Consider the following 15,497-nt stretch of genomic DNA (forward strand, 5'->3'; position numbering starts at 1 on the left):
CCTGGGGTTCTACCACCCGGATCCTAAAGGGACCTGGGGTTCTACCACCCGGATCCGAACTAACAAAAAGCAGCAGGAAAGTTGTATTTTTTTAACTACTTTATTATCTGAATGGGCCCTTCTCTCTCTACTGCAGAAGTCACGTTCAGATCTGTATGGGCCCTTCTCTCTCTACTGCAGAAGTCACGTTCAGATCTGTATGGGCCCTTCTCTCTACTGCAGAAGTCACGTTCAGATCTGTATGGGCCCTTCTCTCTCTACTGCAGAAGTCACGTTCAGATCTGTATGGGCCCTTCTCTCTCTACTGCAGAAGTCACGTTCAGATCTGTATGGGCCCTTCTCTCTCTACTGCAGAAGTCACGTTCAGATCTGTACGGGCCCTTCTCTCTCTACTGCAGAAGTCACGTTCGGATCTGTACGGGCCCTTCTCTCTCTACTGCAGAAGTCACGTTCGGATCTGTACGGGCCCTTCTCTCTCTACTGCAGAAGTCACGTTCGGATCTGTACGGGCCCTTCTCTCTCTACTGCAGAAGTCACGTTCAGATCTGTATGGGCCCTTCTCTCTCTACTGCAGAAGTCACGTTCAGATCTGTATGGGCCCTTCTCTCTCTACTGCAGAAGTCACGTTCAGATCTGTATGGGCCCTTCTCTCTCTACTGCAGAAGTCACGTTCAGATCTGTATGGGCCCTTCTCTCTCTACTGCAGAAGTCACGTTCAGATCTGTATGGGCCCTTCTCTCTCTACTGCAGAAGTCACGTTCAGATCTGTATGGGCCCTTCTCTCTCTACTGCAGAAGTCACGTTCAGATCTGTATGGGCCCTTCTCTCTCTACTGCAGAAGTCACGTTCAGATCTGTACGGGCCCTTCTCTCTCTACTGCAGAAGTCACGTTCGGATCTGTACGGGCCCTTCTCTCTCTACTGCAGAAGTCACGTTCGGATCTGTACGGGCCCTTCTCTCTCTACTGCAGAAGTCACGTTCGGATCTGTACGGGCCCTTCTCTCTCTACTGCAGAAGTCACATTCAGATCTGTATGGGCCCTTCTCTCTCTACTGCAGAAGTCACGTTCAGATCTGTATGGGCCCTTCTCTCTCTACTGCAGAAGTCACGTTCAGATCTGTATGGGCCCTTCTCTCTCTACTGCAGAAGTCACGTTCAGATCTGTATGGGCCCTTCTCTCTCTACTGCAGAAGTCACGTTCAGATCTGTATGGGCCCTTCTCTCTCTACTGCAGAAGTCACGTTCAGATCTGTATGGGCCCTTCTCTCTCTACTGCAGAAGTCACGTTCAGATCTGTATGGGCCCTTCTCTCTACTGCAGAAGTCACGTTCAGATCTGTATGGGCCCTTCTCTCTCTACTGCAGAAGTCACGTTCAGATCTGTATGGGCCCTTCTCTCTCTACTGCAGAAGTCACGTTCAGATCTGTATGGGCCCTTCTCTCTCTACTGCAGAAGTCACGTTCAGATCTGTACGGGCCCTTCTCTCTCTACTGCAGAAGTCACGTTCAGATCTGTACGGGCCCTTCTCTCTCTACTGTAGAAGTCACGTTCAGATCTGTACGGGCCCTTCTCTCTCTACTGCAGAAGTCACGTTCGGATCTGTATGGGCCCTTCTCTCTCTACTGCAGATGTCACGTTCAGATCTGTACGGGCCCTTCTCTCTCTACTGCAGAAGTCACGTTCAGATCTGTATGGGCCCTTCTCTCTCTACTGCAGAATCCACGTTCAGATCTGTATGGGCCCTTCTCTCTCTACTGCAGAAGTCACGTTCGGATCTGTATGGGCCCTTCTCTCTCTACTGCAGAAGTCACGTTCAGATCTGTATGGGCCCTTCTCTCTACTGCAGAAGTCACGTTCAGATCTGTATGGGCCCTTCTCTCTCTACTGCAGAAGTCACGTTCAGATCTGTATGGGCCCTTCTCTCTCTACTGCAGAAGTCACGTTCAGATCTGTATGGGCCCTTCTCTCTCTACTGCAGAAGTCACGTTCAGATCTGTATGGGCCCTTCTCTCTCTACTGCAGAAGTCACGTTCAGATCTGTACGGGCCCTTCTCTCTCTACTGCAGAAGTCACGTTCGGATCTGTACGGGCCGTTCTCTCTCTACTGCAGATGTCACGTTCAGATCTGTACGGGCCCTTCTCTCTCTACTGCAGAAGTCACGTTCAGATCTGTATGGGCCCTTCTCTCTCTACTGCAGAATCCACGTTCAGATCTGTATGGGCCCTTCTCTCTCTACTGCAGAAGTCACGTTCGGATCTGTATGGGCCCTTCTCTCTCTACTGCAGTCATGTTTATTGGCTGAGCAGAGTTCTATAATAGATATTGTCATGTTTATTGGCTGAGCAGAGTTCTATAACAGATATTGTCATGTTTATTGGCTGATCAGAGTTCTATAATAGATATTGCCATGTTTATTGGCTGAGCAGAGTTCTATAATAGATATTGTCATGTTTATTGGCTGAGCAGAGTTCTATAATAGATATTGTCATGTTTATTGTCTGATCAGAGTTCTATAATAGATATTGTCATGTTTATTGGCTGAGCAGAGTTCTATAATAGATATTGTCATGTTTATTGGCTGATCAGAGTTCTATAACAGATATTGTCATGTTTATTGGCTGAGCAGAGTTCTATAATAGATATTGTCATGTTTATTGGCTGAGCAGAGTTCTATAATAGATATTGTCATGTTTATTGGCTGAGCAGAGCTCTATAATAGATATTGTCATGTTTATTGGCTGAGCAGAGTTCTATAATAGATATTGTCATGTTTATTGGCTGAGCAGAGTTCTATAATAGATATTGTCATGTTTATTGGCTGAGCAGAGCTCTATAATAGATATTGTCATGTTTATTGGCTGAGCAGAGTTCTATAATAGATATTGCCATGTTTATTGGCTGAGCAGAGTTCTATAATAGATATTGTCATGTTTATTGGCTGAGCAGAGTTCTATAATAGATATTGTCATGTTTATTGGCTGAGCAGAGTTCTATAATAGATATTGTCATGTTTATTGGCTGATCAGAGTTCTATAATAGATATTGTCATGTTTATTGGCTGAGCAGAGTTCTATAATAGATATTGTCATGTTTATTGGCTGATCAGAGTTCTAAAACAGATATTGTCATGTTTATTGGCTGAGCAGAGTTCTATAATAGATATTGTCATGTTTATTGGCTGATCAGAGTTCAATAATAGATATTGTCATGTTTATTGGCTGAGCAGAGTTCTATAATAGATATTGTCATGTTTATTGGCTGAGCAGAGCTCTATAATAGATATTGTCATGTTTATTGGCTGATCAGAGTTCTATAACAGATATTGTCATGTTTATTGGCTGAGCAGAGCTCTATAATTATATATTGTCATGTTTATTGGCTGAGCAGAGTTCAATAATAGATATTGTCATGTTTATTGGCTGATCAGAGTTCTATAACAGATATTGTCATGTTTATTGGCTGAGCAGAGTTCTATAATAGATATTGTCATGTTTATTGGCTGAGCAGAGTTCTATAATAGATATTGTCATGTTTATTGGCTGATCAGAGTTCTATAACAGATATTGTCATGTTTATTGGCTGAGCAGAGTTCTATAATAGATATTGTCATGTTTATTGGCTGATCAGAGTTCTATAATAGATATTGTCATGTTTATTGGCTGAGCAGAGTTCTATAATAGATATTGTCATGTTTATTGGCTGAGCAGAGTTCTATAATAGATATTGTCATGTTTATTGGCTGATCAGAGTTCTAAAACAGATATTGTCATGTTTATTGGCTGAGCAGAGTTCTATAACAGATATTGTCATGTTTATTGGCTGAGCAGAGCTCTATAATTATATATTGTCATGTTTATTGGCTGAGCAGGGCTCTATAATTATATATTGTCATGTTTATTGGCTGAGCAGAGTTCTATAATAGATATTGTCATGTTTATTGGCTGAGCAGAGCTCTATAATTATATATTGTCATGTTTATTGGCTGAGCAGAGCTCTATAATTATATATTGTCATGTTTATTGGCTGAGCAGAGTTCTATAATAGATATTGTCATGTTTATTGGCTGAGCAGAGTTCTATAATAGATATTGTCATGTTTATTGGCTGATCAGAGTTCTATAATAGATATTGCCATGTTTATTGGCTGAGCAGAGTTCTATAATAGATATTGTCATGTTTATTGGCTGAGCAGAGTTCTATAATAGATATTGTCATGTTTATTGTCTGATCAGAGTTCTATAATAGATATTGTCATGTTTATTGGCTGAGCAGAGTTCTATAATAGATATTGTCATGTTTATTGGCTGATCAGAGTTCTATAACAGATATTGTCATGTTTATTGGCTGAGCAGAGTTCTATAATAGATATTGTCATGTTTATTGGCTGAGCAGAGTTCTATAATAGATATTGTCATGTTTATTGGCTGAGCAGAGCTCTATAATAGATATTGTCATGTTTATTGGCTGAGCAGAGTTCTATAATAGATATTGTCATGTTTATTGGCTGAGCAGAGTTCTATAATAGATATTGTCATGTTTATTGGCTGAGCAGAGCTCTATAATAGATATTGTCATGTTTATTGGCTGAGCAGAGTTCTATAATAGATATTGCCATGTTTATTGGCTGAGCAGAGTTCTATAATAGATATTGTCATGTTTATTGGCTGAGCAGAGTTCTATAATAGATATTGTCATGTTTATTGGCTGAGCAGAGTTCTATAATAGATATTGTCATGTTTATTGGCTGATCAGAGTTCTATAATAGATATTGTCATGTTTATTGGCTGAGCAGAGTTCTATAATAGATATTGTCATGTTTATTGGCTGATCAGAGTTCTAAAACAGATATTGTCATGTTTATTGGCTGAGCAGAGTTCTATAATAGATATTGTCATGTTTATTGGCTGATCAGAGTTCAATAATAGATATTGTCATGTTTATTGGCTGAGCAGAGTTCTATAATAGATATTGTCATGTTTATTGGCTGAGCAGAGCTCTATAATAGATATTGTCATGTTTATTGGCTGATCAGAGTTCTATAACAGATATTGTCATGTTTATTGGCTGAGCAGAGCTCTATAATTATATATTGTCATGTTTATTGGCTGAGCAGAGTTCAATAATAGATATTGTCATGTTTATTGGCTGATCAGAGTTCTATAACAGATATTGTCATGTTTATTGGCTGAGCAGAGTTCTATAATAGATATTGTCATGTTTATTGGCTGAGCAGAGTTCTATAATAGATATTGTCATGTTTATTGGCTGATCAGAGTTCTATAACAGATATTGTCATGTTTATTGGCTGAGCAGAGTTCTATAATAGATATTGTCATGTTTATTGGCTGATCAGAGTTCTATAATAGATATTGTCATGTTTATTGGCTGAGCAGAGTTCTATAATAGATATTGTCATGTTTATTGGCTGAGCAGAGTTCTATAATAGATATTGTCATGTTTATTGGCTGATCAGAGTTCTAAAACAGATATTGTCATGTTTATTGGCTGAGCAGAGTTCTATAACAGATATTGTCATGTTTATTGGCTGAGCAGAGCTCTATAATTATATATTGTCATGTTTATTGGCTGAGCAGGGCTCTATAATTATATATTGTCATGTTTATTGGCTGAGCAGAGTTCTATAATAGATATTGTCATGTTTATTGGCTGAGCAGAGCTCTATAATTATATATTGTCATGTTTATTGGCTGAGCAGAGCTCTATAATTATATATTGTCATGTTTATTGGCTGAGCAGAGTTCTATAATAGATATTGTCATGTTTATTGGCTGAGCAGAGTTCTATAATAGATATTGTCATGTTTATTGGCTGAGCAGAGTTCTATAATAGATATTGTCATGTTTATTGGCTGATCAGAGTTCTATAACAGATATTGTCATGTTTATTGGCTGAGCAGAGTTCTATAACAGATATTGTCATGTTTATTGGCTGAGCAGAGCTCTATAATTATATATTGTCATGTTTATTGGCTGAGCAGAGCTCTATAATATATATTGTCATGTTTATTGGCTGAGCAGAGCTCTATAATAGATATTGTCATGTTTATTGGCTGAGCAGAGTTCTATAATAGATATTGTCATGTTTATTGGCTGAGCAGAGTTCTATAATAGATATTGTCATGTTTATTGGCTGATCAGAGTTCTATAACAGATATTGTCATGTTTATTGGCTGAGCAGAGTTCTATAACAGATATTGTCATGTTTATTGGCTGAGCAGAGTTCTATAACAGATATTGTCATGTTTATTGGCTGAGCAGAGTTCTATAATAGATATTGTCATGTTTATTGGCTGAGCAGAGCTTCTATAATAGATATTGTCATGTTTATTGGCTGATCAGAGTTCTATAACAGATATTGTCATGTTATTGGCTGAGCAGAAGCTCTATAATTATATATTGTCATGTTTATTGGCTGAGCAAGGCTCTATAATATATATTGTCATGTTTATTGGCTGGAGCAGAGCTCTATAATTATCTATTGTCATGTTTATTGGCTGAGCAGAGCTCTATAATTATATATTCGTCATGGTTTAATTGGCTGAAGCAGAGCTCTATAATAGATATTGTCCTGTTATTGCGCTGAGCAGAGTTCTTATAGATATTGTCATGTTTATTGGCTGAGCAGAGTTCTATAATAGATATTGTCATGTTTATTGGCTGAGCAGAGTTCTATAATAGATATGTCATGTTTAATTGGCTGATCAGAGTTCTATAACAGATATTGTCATGTTTATTGGCTGAGCAGAGTTCTATAACAGATATTGTCATGTTTATTGGCTGAGCAGAGCTCTATAATTATATATTGTCATGTTTATTGGCTGAGCAGAGCTCTATAATTATATATTGTCATGTTTATTGGCTGAGCAGAGCTCTATAATAGATATTGTCATGTTTATTGGCTGAGCAGAGTTCTATAATAGATATTGTCATGTTATTGGCTGAGCAGAGTTCTATAATAGATATTGTCATGTTTATTGGCTGATCAGAGTTCTATAACAGATATTGTCATGTTTATTGGCTGAGCAGAGTTCTATAACAGATATTGTCATGTTTATTGGCTGAGCAGAGTTCTATAACAGATATTGTCATGTTTATTGGCTGAGCAGAGTTCTATAATAGATATTGTCATGTTTATTGGCTGAGCAGAGCTCTATAATAGATATTGTCATGTTTATTGGCTGATCAGAGTTCTATAACAGATATTGTCATGTTTATTGGCTGAGCAGAGCTCTATAATTATATATTGTCATGTTTATTGGCTGAGCAGAGTTCAATAATAGATATTGTCATGTTTATTGGCTGAGCAGAGTTCTATAACAGATATTGTCATGTTTATTGGCTGAGCAGAGCTCTATAATTATATATTGTCATGTTTATTGGCTGAGCAGAGTTCAATAATAGATATTGTCATGTTTATTGGCTGATCAGAGTTCTATAACAGATATTGTCATGTTTATTGGCTGAGCAGAGCTCTATAATTATATATTGTCATGTTTATTGGCTGAGCAGAGCTCTATAATAGATATTGTCATGTTTATTGGCTGAGCAGAGTTCTATAATTATATATTGTCATGTTTATTGGCTGAGCAGAGTTCTATAATAGATATTGTCATGTTTATTGGCTGAGCAGAGTTCTATAATAGATATTGTCATGTTTATTGGCTGATCAGAGTTCTATAACAGATATTGTCATGTTTATTGGCTGAGCAGAGTTCTATAACAGATATTGTCATGTTTATTGGCTGAGCAGAGTTCTATAACAGATATTGTCATGTTTATTGGCTGAGCAGAGTTCTATAATAGATATTGTCATGTTTATTGGCTGAGCAGAGCTCTATAATAGATATTGTCATGTTTATTGGCTGATCAGAGTTCTATAACAGATATTGTCATGTTTATTGGCTGAGCAGAGCTCTATAATTATATATTGTCATGTTTATTGGCTGAGCAGAGTTCAATAATAGATATTGTCATGTTTATTGGCTGAGCAGAGTTCTATAACAGATATTGTCATGTTTATTGGCTGAGCAGAGCTCTATAATTATATATTGTCATGTTTATTGGCTGAGCAGAGTTCAATAATAGATATTGTCATGTTTATTGGCTGATCAGAGTTCTATAACAGATATTGTCATGTTTATTGGCTGAGCAGAGCTCTATAATTATATATTGTCATGTTTATTGGCTGAGCAGAGCTCTATAATAGATATTGTCATGTTTATTGGCTGAGCAGAGTTCTATAATTATATATTGTCATGTTTATTGGCTGAGCAGAGTTCTATAATAGATATTGTCATGTTTATTGGCTGAGCAGAGTTCTATAATAGATATTGTCATGTTTATTGGCTGATCAGAGTTCTATAACAGATATTGTCATGTTTATTGGCTGAGCAGAGTTCTATAACAGATATTGTCATGTTTATTGGCTGAGCAGAGTTCTATAACAGATATTGTCATGTTTATTGGCTGAGCAGAGTTCTATAATAGATATTGTCATGTTTATTGGCTGAGCAGAGCTCTATAATAGATATTGTCATGTTTATTGGCTGATCAGAGTTCTATAACAGATATTGTCATGTTTATTGGCTGAGCAGAGCTCTATAATTATATATTGTCATGTTTATTGGCTGAGCAGAGTTCAATAATAGATATTGTCATGTTTATTGGCTGAGCAGAGTTCTATAACAGATATTGTCATGTTTATTGGCTGAGCAGAGCTCTATAATTATATATTGTCATGTTTATTGGCTGAGCAGAGTTCAATAATAGATATTGTCATGTTTATTGGCTGATCAGAGTTCTATAACAGATATTGTCATGTTTATTGGCTGAGCAGAGCTCTATAATTATATATTGTCATGTTTATTGGCTGAGCAGAGCTCTATAATAGATATTGTCATGTTTATTGGCTGAGCAGAGTTCTATAATTATATATTGTCATGTTTATTGGCTGAGCAGAGTTCTATAATAGATATTGTCATGTTTATTGGCTGAGCAGAGTTCTATAACAGATATTGTCATGTTTATTGGCTGAGCAGAGCTCTATAATTATATATTGTCATGTTTATTGGCTGAGCAGAGCTCTATAATAGATATTGTCATGTTTATTGGCTGAGCAGAGTTCTATAATAGATATTGTCATGTTTATTGGCTGAGCAGAGCTCTATAATTATATATTGTCATGTTTATTGGCTGAGCAGAGTTCTATAATAGATATTGTCATGTTTATTGGCTGAGCAGAGCTCTATAATTATATATTGTCATGTTTATTGGCTGAGCAGAGCTCTATAATTATATATTGTCATGTTTATTGGCTGAGCAGAGTTCTATAATAGATATTGTCATGTTTATTGGCTGAGCAGAGTTCTATAATAGATATTGTCATGTTTATTGGCTGAGCAGAGTTCTATAATAGATATTGTCATGTTTATTGGCTGATCAGAGTTCTATAACAGATATTGTCATGTTTATTGGCTGAGCAGAGTTCTATAACAGATATTGTCATGTTTATTGGCTGAGCAGAGCTCTATAATTATATATTGTCATGTTTATTGGCTGAGCAGAGCTCTATAATTATATATTGTCATGTTTATTGGCTGAGCAGAGCTCTATAATAGATATTGTCATGTTTATTGGCTGAGCAGAGTTCTATAATAGATATTGTCATGTTTATTGGCTGAGCAGAGTTCTATAATAGATATTGTCATGTTTATTGGCTGATCAGAGTTCTATAACAGATATTGTCATGTTTATTGGCTGAGCAGAGTTCTATAACAGATATTGTCATGTTTATTGGCTGAGCAGAGTTCTATAACAGATATTGTCATGTTTATTGGCTGAGCAGAGTTCTATAATAGATATTGTCATGTTTATTGGCTGAGCAGAGCTCTATAATAGATATTGTCATGTTTATTGGCTGATCAGAGTTCTATAACAGATATTGTCATGTTTATTGGCTGAGCAGAGCTCTATAATTATATATTGTCATGTTTATTGGCTGAGCAGAGTTCAATAATAGATATTGTAATGTTTATTGGCTGAGCAGAGTTCTATAACAGATATTGTCATGTTTATTAGCTGAGCAGAGCTCTATAATTATATATTGTCATGTTTATTGGCTGAGCAGAGTTCAATAATAGATATTGTCATGTTTATTGGCTGATCAGAGTTCTATAACAGATATTGTCATGTTTATTGGCTGAGCAGAGCTCTATAATTATATATTGTCATGTTTATTGGCTGAGCAGAGCTCTATAATAGATATTGTCATGTTTATTGGCTGAGCAGAGTTCTATAATTATATATTATCATGTTTATTGGCTGAGCAGAGTTCTATAATAGATATTGCCATGTTTATTGGCTGAGCAGAGTTCTATAATAGATATTGTCATGTTTATTGGCTGAGCAGAGTTCTATAATTATATATTGTCATGTTTATTGGCTGAGCAGAGTTCTATAATAGATATTGTCATGTTTATTGGCTGAGCAGAGTTCTATAATAGATATTGTCATGTTTATTGGCTGAGCAGAGTTCTATAACAGATATTGTCATGTTTATTGGCTGAGCAGAGTTCTATAATAGATATTGTCATGTTTATTGGCTGAGCAGAGTTCTATAATTATATATTGTCATGTTTATTGGCTGAGCAGAGTTCTATAATAGATATTGTCATGTTTATTGGCTGAGCAGAGTTCTATAATAGATATTGCCATGTTTATTGGCTGAGCAGAGTTCTATAATTATATATTGTCATGTTTATTGGCTGAGCAGAGTTCTATAATTATATATTGTCATGTTTATTGGCTGAGCAGAGTTCTATAATTATATATTGTCATGTTTATTGGCTGAGCAGAGTTCTATAATTATATATTGTCATGTTTATTGGCTGAGCAGAGTTCTATAATTATATATTGTCATGTTTATTGGCTGAGCAGAGTTCTATAATAATATTCAGAATAAAAATATAAATGCAACATGTAAAGTGTTGGCCCCATGTTTCATGAGCTGAAATTAAAGATCCCAGAATGTTTTGCCATTTGCTAATGAGCTGAATGTTGAGACAATTTTACATCCCAGTTCGTTAACATTTCTCCTTTGCCAAGATAATCCATCCATCTGACAGGTATAGCTGATTAAACGGCATGATCATTACACACGTGCACCTTGTGCTGCGGACAATAAAAGGCCACTGTAAAAATGTGCAGTTTTGTCACACAACACAATGCCACAAATGTCTCAAGTTTTGAGGGAGCGTGTAATTGGCATGCTGACTGCAGGAATATCCACAAGAGCTATTGCCAGAGAATTTGGCAGTACGTCCAACCAGCCTCACAACCACAGACCACGTGTAACCACGCCAGCCGAGGACTTCCACATCCGGCTTCTTCACCTGCGGGATTGTCTGAGACCGGCCACCTGAAGAGCTTATGAAACTGATGAGTATTTCTGTCTGTAATAAAGCCCTTTTGTGGGGAAAACTCATTCTGATTGGCTGGGCCTGGCTCCTAAGTGGGTGGGCCTATGCACTCCAGGCCCACCTATGGCTGTGCCCCTGCCCAGTAATGTGGAATCCATAGATTAGGGCCTAATGAATTTATTTCAACTAACTGATTTCCTTATGTGAACTATAACTCAGTAAATTCCAAGTGCTTTGAAAGGCTGGTCATGGCTCACATCAACAATATCATCCCAGAAACCCTAGACCCATTCCAATTTGCATACCACCCCAACAAATGCACAGATGATGCAATCTCTATTGCACTCCACACTGCTCTTTCCCACCTGGACAAAAGGAACACCTATGTGAGAATACTATTTATGGACTACAGCTCAGCGTTAAATACCATAGTGCCCTCAAAGTTCATCACTAAACTAAGGACCCTGGGACTAAACACATCCCTCTGCAACTGGATCCTGGATTTCCTGATGGGCCGCCCCCAGGTGGTAAGGGTAGGTAACAACACATCCGCCACGCTGATCCTCAACACAGGGGCCCCTCAGGGGTGTGTGCTCAGTCCCCTCCTGTACTCCCTGTTCACTCATGACTGCATGGCCAGGCACGACTCCAACACCATCATTTATTTTTCGATGGTAGGCCTGATCACTGACAACAACAAGACAGCCCATAGGGAGGAGGTCAGAGACCTGTCCATGTGGTGCCAGGACAACAACCTTTCCCTCAACGTGATCAAGACAAAGGAGATGATTATGGACTACAGGAAAAAGAGGACCGAGCACACCCCCATTCTCATCGATGGGACTGCAGTGGAGCAGGTTGAGAGCTTCAAGTTCCTTGATTTTCCACATCACCAACAAACTAACATGGTCCAAGCACACCAAGACACCTGTGAAGAGGGCACGGTAAAACCTATTCCCCCTCAGGAGACTGAAAATATTTGGCATAGGTCCTCAGATCCTCAAAAGGTCCTACAGCATCACTGCCTGGTACGGCAACTGCTCGGCCTCCGACTGCAAGGCACGACAGAGGGTAGTGCGAACGGCCCAGTAAATCACTGGGACCATGCTTCCTGCCATCCAGGACCTCTATACTAGGTGGTGTCAGAGGAAGGCCCTAAAAAATGTCAAAGACTCCAGCCATCCTAATCATAGACTGTTCTCTCTGCTACCGCACGGCAAGCAGGACCGGAGCGCCAAGTCTAGGTCCAAGAGGCTTCTAAACAGCTTCAACCCCCAGGCCCCACTATAGGTAGGTGTTATAACAACTGGGATATCTAATAACACTATAGGTAGGTGTTATAACAGGTAGGATATCTAACAACACTATAGGTAGGTGTTATAACAGGTAGGATATCTAACAACACTATAGGTAGGTGTTATAACAGGTAGGATATCTAACAACACTACAGGTAGGTGTTATAACAGGTAGGATATCTAACAACACTATAGGTAGGTGTTATAATAGGTGCTCATGTCAAAATAGGGGGATATCCTTCTTTAAGTGGAGGGGTTGCTCTTTGCTGAAACACAAACTCCAGATTGTGACTTCATGTTAATTAAATGGGGTTTATACACCCATGTTTATTGACAACCCCTACTTAACCCCTACTGCTTTCACCTATACAATAGGTGGTCCTAGTAAATAATGAAAGTTACCAGCACAGCACACCCACTGACGATACATTAGAATTAACTTATTATCATTACCGAAATGAAGGTTCTCATTACTGAAACGAGCCTAAAAATGATGCGGTAATGAGAAATGTGTGTTTTAGTAAAGAGAGGCCCTCAGCTTCATCTGGAAGAAATAGGAGACAGACATTATGAGTCAGCAAACTATTGACCACATCACTAAAGCCCATTCATGCCTCCATGTTGGTAAGGTAATGGTCTCTAAGTGTTTACTACATCACTAAAGCCCATTCATGTCTCCATGTTGGTAAGGTAATGGGTCTCTAAGTGTTGACCACATCACTAAAGCCCATTCATGCCTCCATGTTGGTACGGTATTGGTTCTCTAAGTGTTTACCACATCACTAAAGCCCATTCATGCCTCCATGTTGATAAGGTAATGGTTCTCTAAGTGTTGACCACATCACTAAAGCCCATTCATGCCTCCATGTTGGTAAGGTAATGGTTCTCTAAGTGTTGACCACATCACTAAAGCCCATTCATGCCTCCATGTTGGTAAGGTAATGGTTCTCTAAGTGTTTACCACATCACTAAAGCCCATTCATGCCTCCATGTTGGTAAGGTAATGGGTCTCTAAGTGTTGACCACATCACTAAAGCCCATTCATGCCTCCATGTTGGTAAGGTAATGGGTCTCTAAGTGTTGACCACATCACTAAAGCCCATTCATGCCTCCATGTTGGTAAGGTATTGGTTCTCTAAGTGTTTACCACATCACTAAAGCCCATTCATGCCTCCATGTTGATAAGGTAATGGGTCTCTTAAGTTTTTCCCAATCTAATCTTTTTTGTCAATGTCAAGGTCAAGTGTCGTAAAGGGGGTGTTTGAGAATAAGATCCTCATTCTGAATGCATAAGTGAAAAATGTAAACGAACTTGTGCTCATCTCAGGGCTCCTTCACTAGATGATGCATCATGGGTGAATAAAACTGAATAAAAACTAATAGTGGAGTTTTTACAGCAACTTGAACAAGTGTTACGGTATACAGGACTGTTACGGTATACAGGACTGTTACGGTATACAGGACTGTTACGGTATACAGGACTGTTACGGTAATGACAAATATGTCCACAATGTGTTTGTATACTAATATTAGTCACTTTTACATTTCAATACCTCGTCTTCAAACATGTGACCGAACAATCTTCAAGGACTGAGGAGTTTGTGCCCCTGTTTTTAAGACACTACTTACTGGTGTTACTCAGATCTCCCGTCTCCTCTTCCTCCTCTTTCAACGTGACAGTAATCTGCCCCTCCTCTTCTTCTTCTTTCAACGTGACAGTAATCTGCCCCTCCTCTTCTTCCTCTTTCAACGTGACAGTAATCTGCCCCTCCTCTTCTTCCTCTTTCAACGTGACAGTAATCTGCCCCTCCTCTTTCAACGTGACAGTAATCTGCCCCTCCTCTTCCTCCTCCTCCAACGTGACAGTAATCTGCCCCTCCTCTTCTTCCTCTTTCAACGTGACAGTAATCTGCCCCTCCTCTTCTTCCTCTTTCAACATGCCTGTAATCTGCCCCTCCTCCAACGTGACAGTAATCTGCCCCTCCTCTTCCTCTTCCAACGTGCCAGTAATCTCCCCCTCCATCTTCACTCCAAAAACTTCTTCCTCCTCTTGTTTAACAGTAACATCCTCCTCCTCTTTCACTCTGAAAGCTTCTTTCTCTTCTTTCACAGTAACAGCCTCCTCGTCTTTCACTGTAACTTCCTCCTCCTCTTTCACTCTGAAAGCTTCATTCGCTTCTTCTTTCACAGTAACAGACTCATCCTCTACTTCTTGTTTAACTGTGTCAGCCTCTTCTTCTTTCTCCGTCCAGCAGACCCCCTCTTCTTCAGCAGGAGTGGAGTAGCTAAGTGAACTCATGGTCGGGGATGTTAACTAGCTAGCTACTTAGCATTAGCGATTAGCCTCGTGCAAAGCTAACTTAGCAAGCCAGCTACCTGACAAACAACGTAAATATTAACGTTACATTAAATGGGCCAACAAATAGACACGACAGAAGTATGTTTAAAACACAGTGACTGTTTTCGATAATGTTGGATACGGAGGTGGCCGACGAACTGTTGTTACTGTTGATGAAGTGTCCCGTCCACTACATTAGACGTCACACTATAAGTATCGCCTGAAATCTGCACATCGCCATCTGCTGACTGGAGTGGGTAACGCAGTTGTATTTCTTTTTTTTTGGGGGGGGGGGGGGGGGGACATTTGTTTCATAGAAGTGTGTTCATGAATTAGTGCGGATTTTGTAAAGAGGGAATTTAAATACTATAAGACACAACAGTAGTAGGTCTGATTACCAACAATGACGAGACATCAACAAAGCTGG

General features: G+C 38.8%; 1 protein-coding gene across 2 annotated transcripts in view; it reads right to left on the reverse strand.

The window, feature by feature from the left end:
* LOC116358931 (zinc finger protein 436-like) overlaps positions 1–15,275 on the reverse strand; it is a 37,867-nt gene extending 22,592 nt beyond the window's left edge. Inside the window, exon 1 of one of the 2 annotated variants that reach the window (XM_031811362.1) lies at positions 14,362–15,275. In XM_031811362.1, the coding sequence (XP_031667222.1) occupies positions 14,362–15,031 (670 nt within the window). In that variant the 5' untranslated portion in view covers positions 15,032–15,275. The remainder of the gene's footprint in view (positions 1–14,361) is intronic. The other variant, XM_031811364.1, reaches the window with a different exon arrangement.
* Between the last annotated feature and the right edge of the window lie 222 nt (positions 15,276–15,497).

This window comes from Oncorhynchus kisutch, unplaced genomic scaffold (assembly GCF_002021735.2).
Source record: "Oncorhynchus kisutch isolate 150728-3 unplaced genomic scaffold, Okis_V2 Okis01b-Okis20b_hom, whole genome shotgun sequence".
Taxonomy (NCBI): Eukaryota; Metazoa; Chordata; class Actinopteri; order Salmoniformes; family Salmonidae; genus Oncorhynchus; species Oncorhynchus kisutch.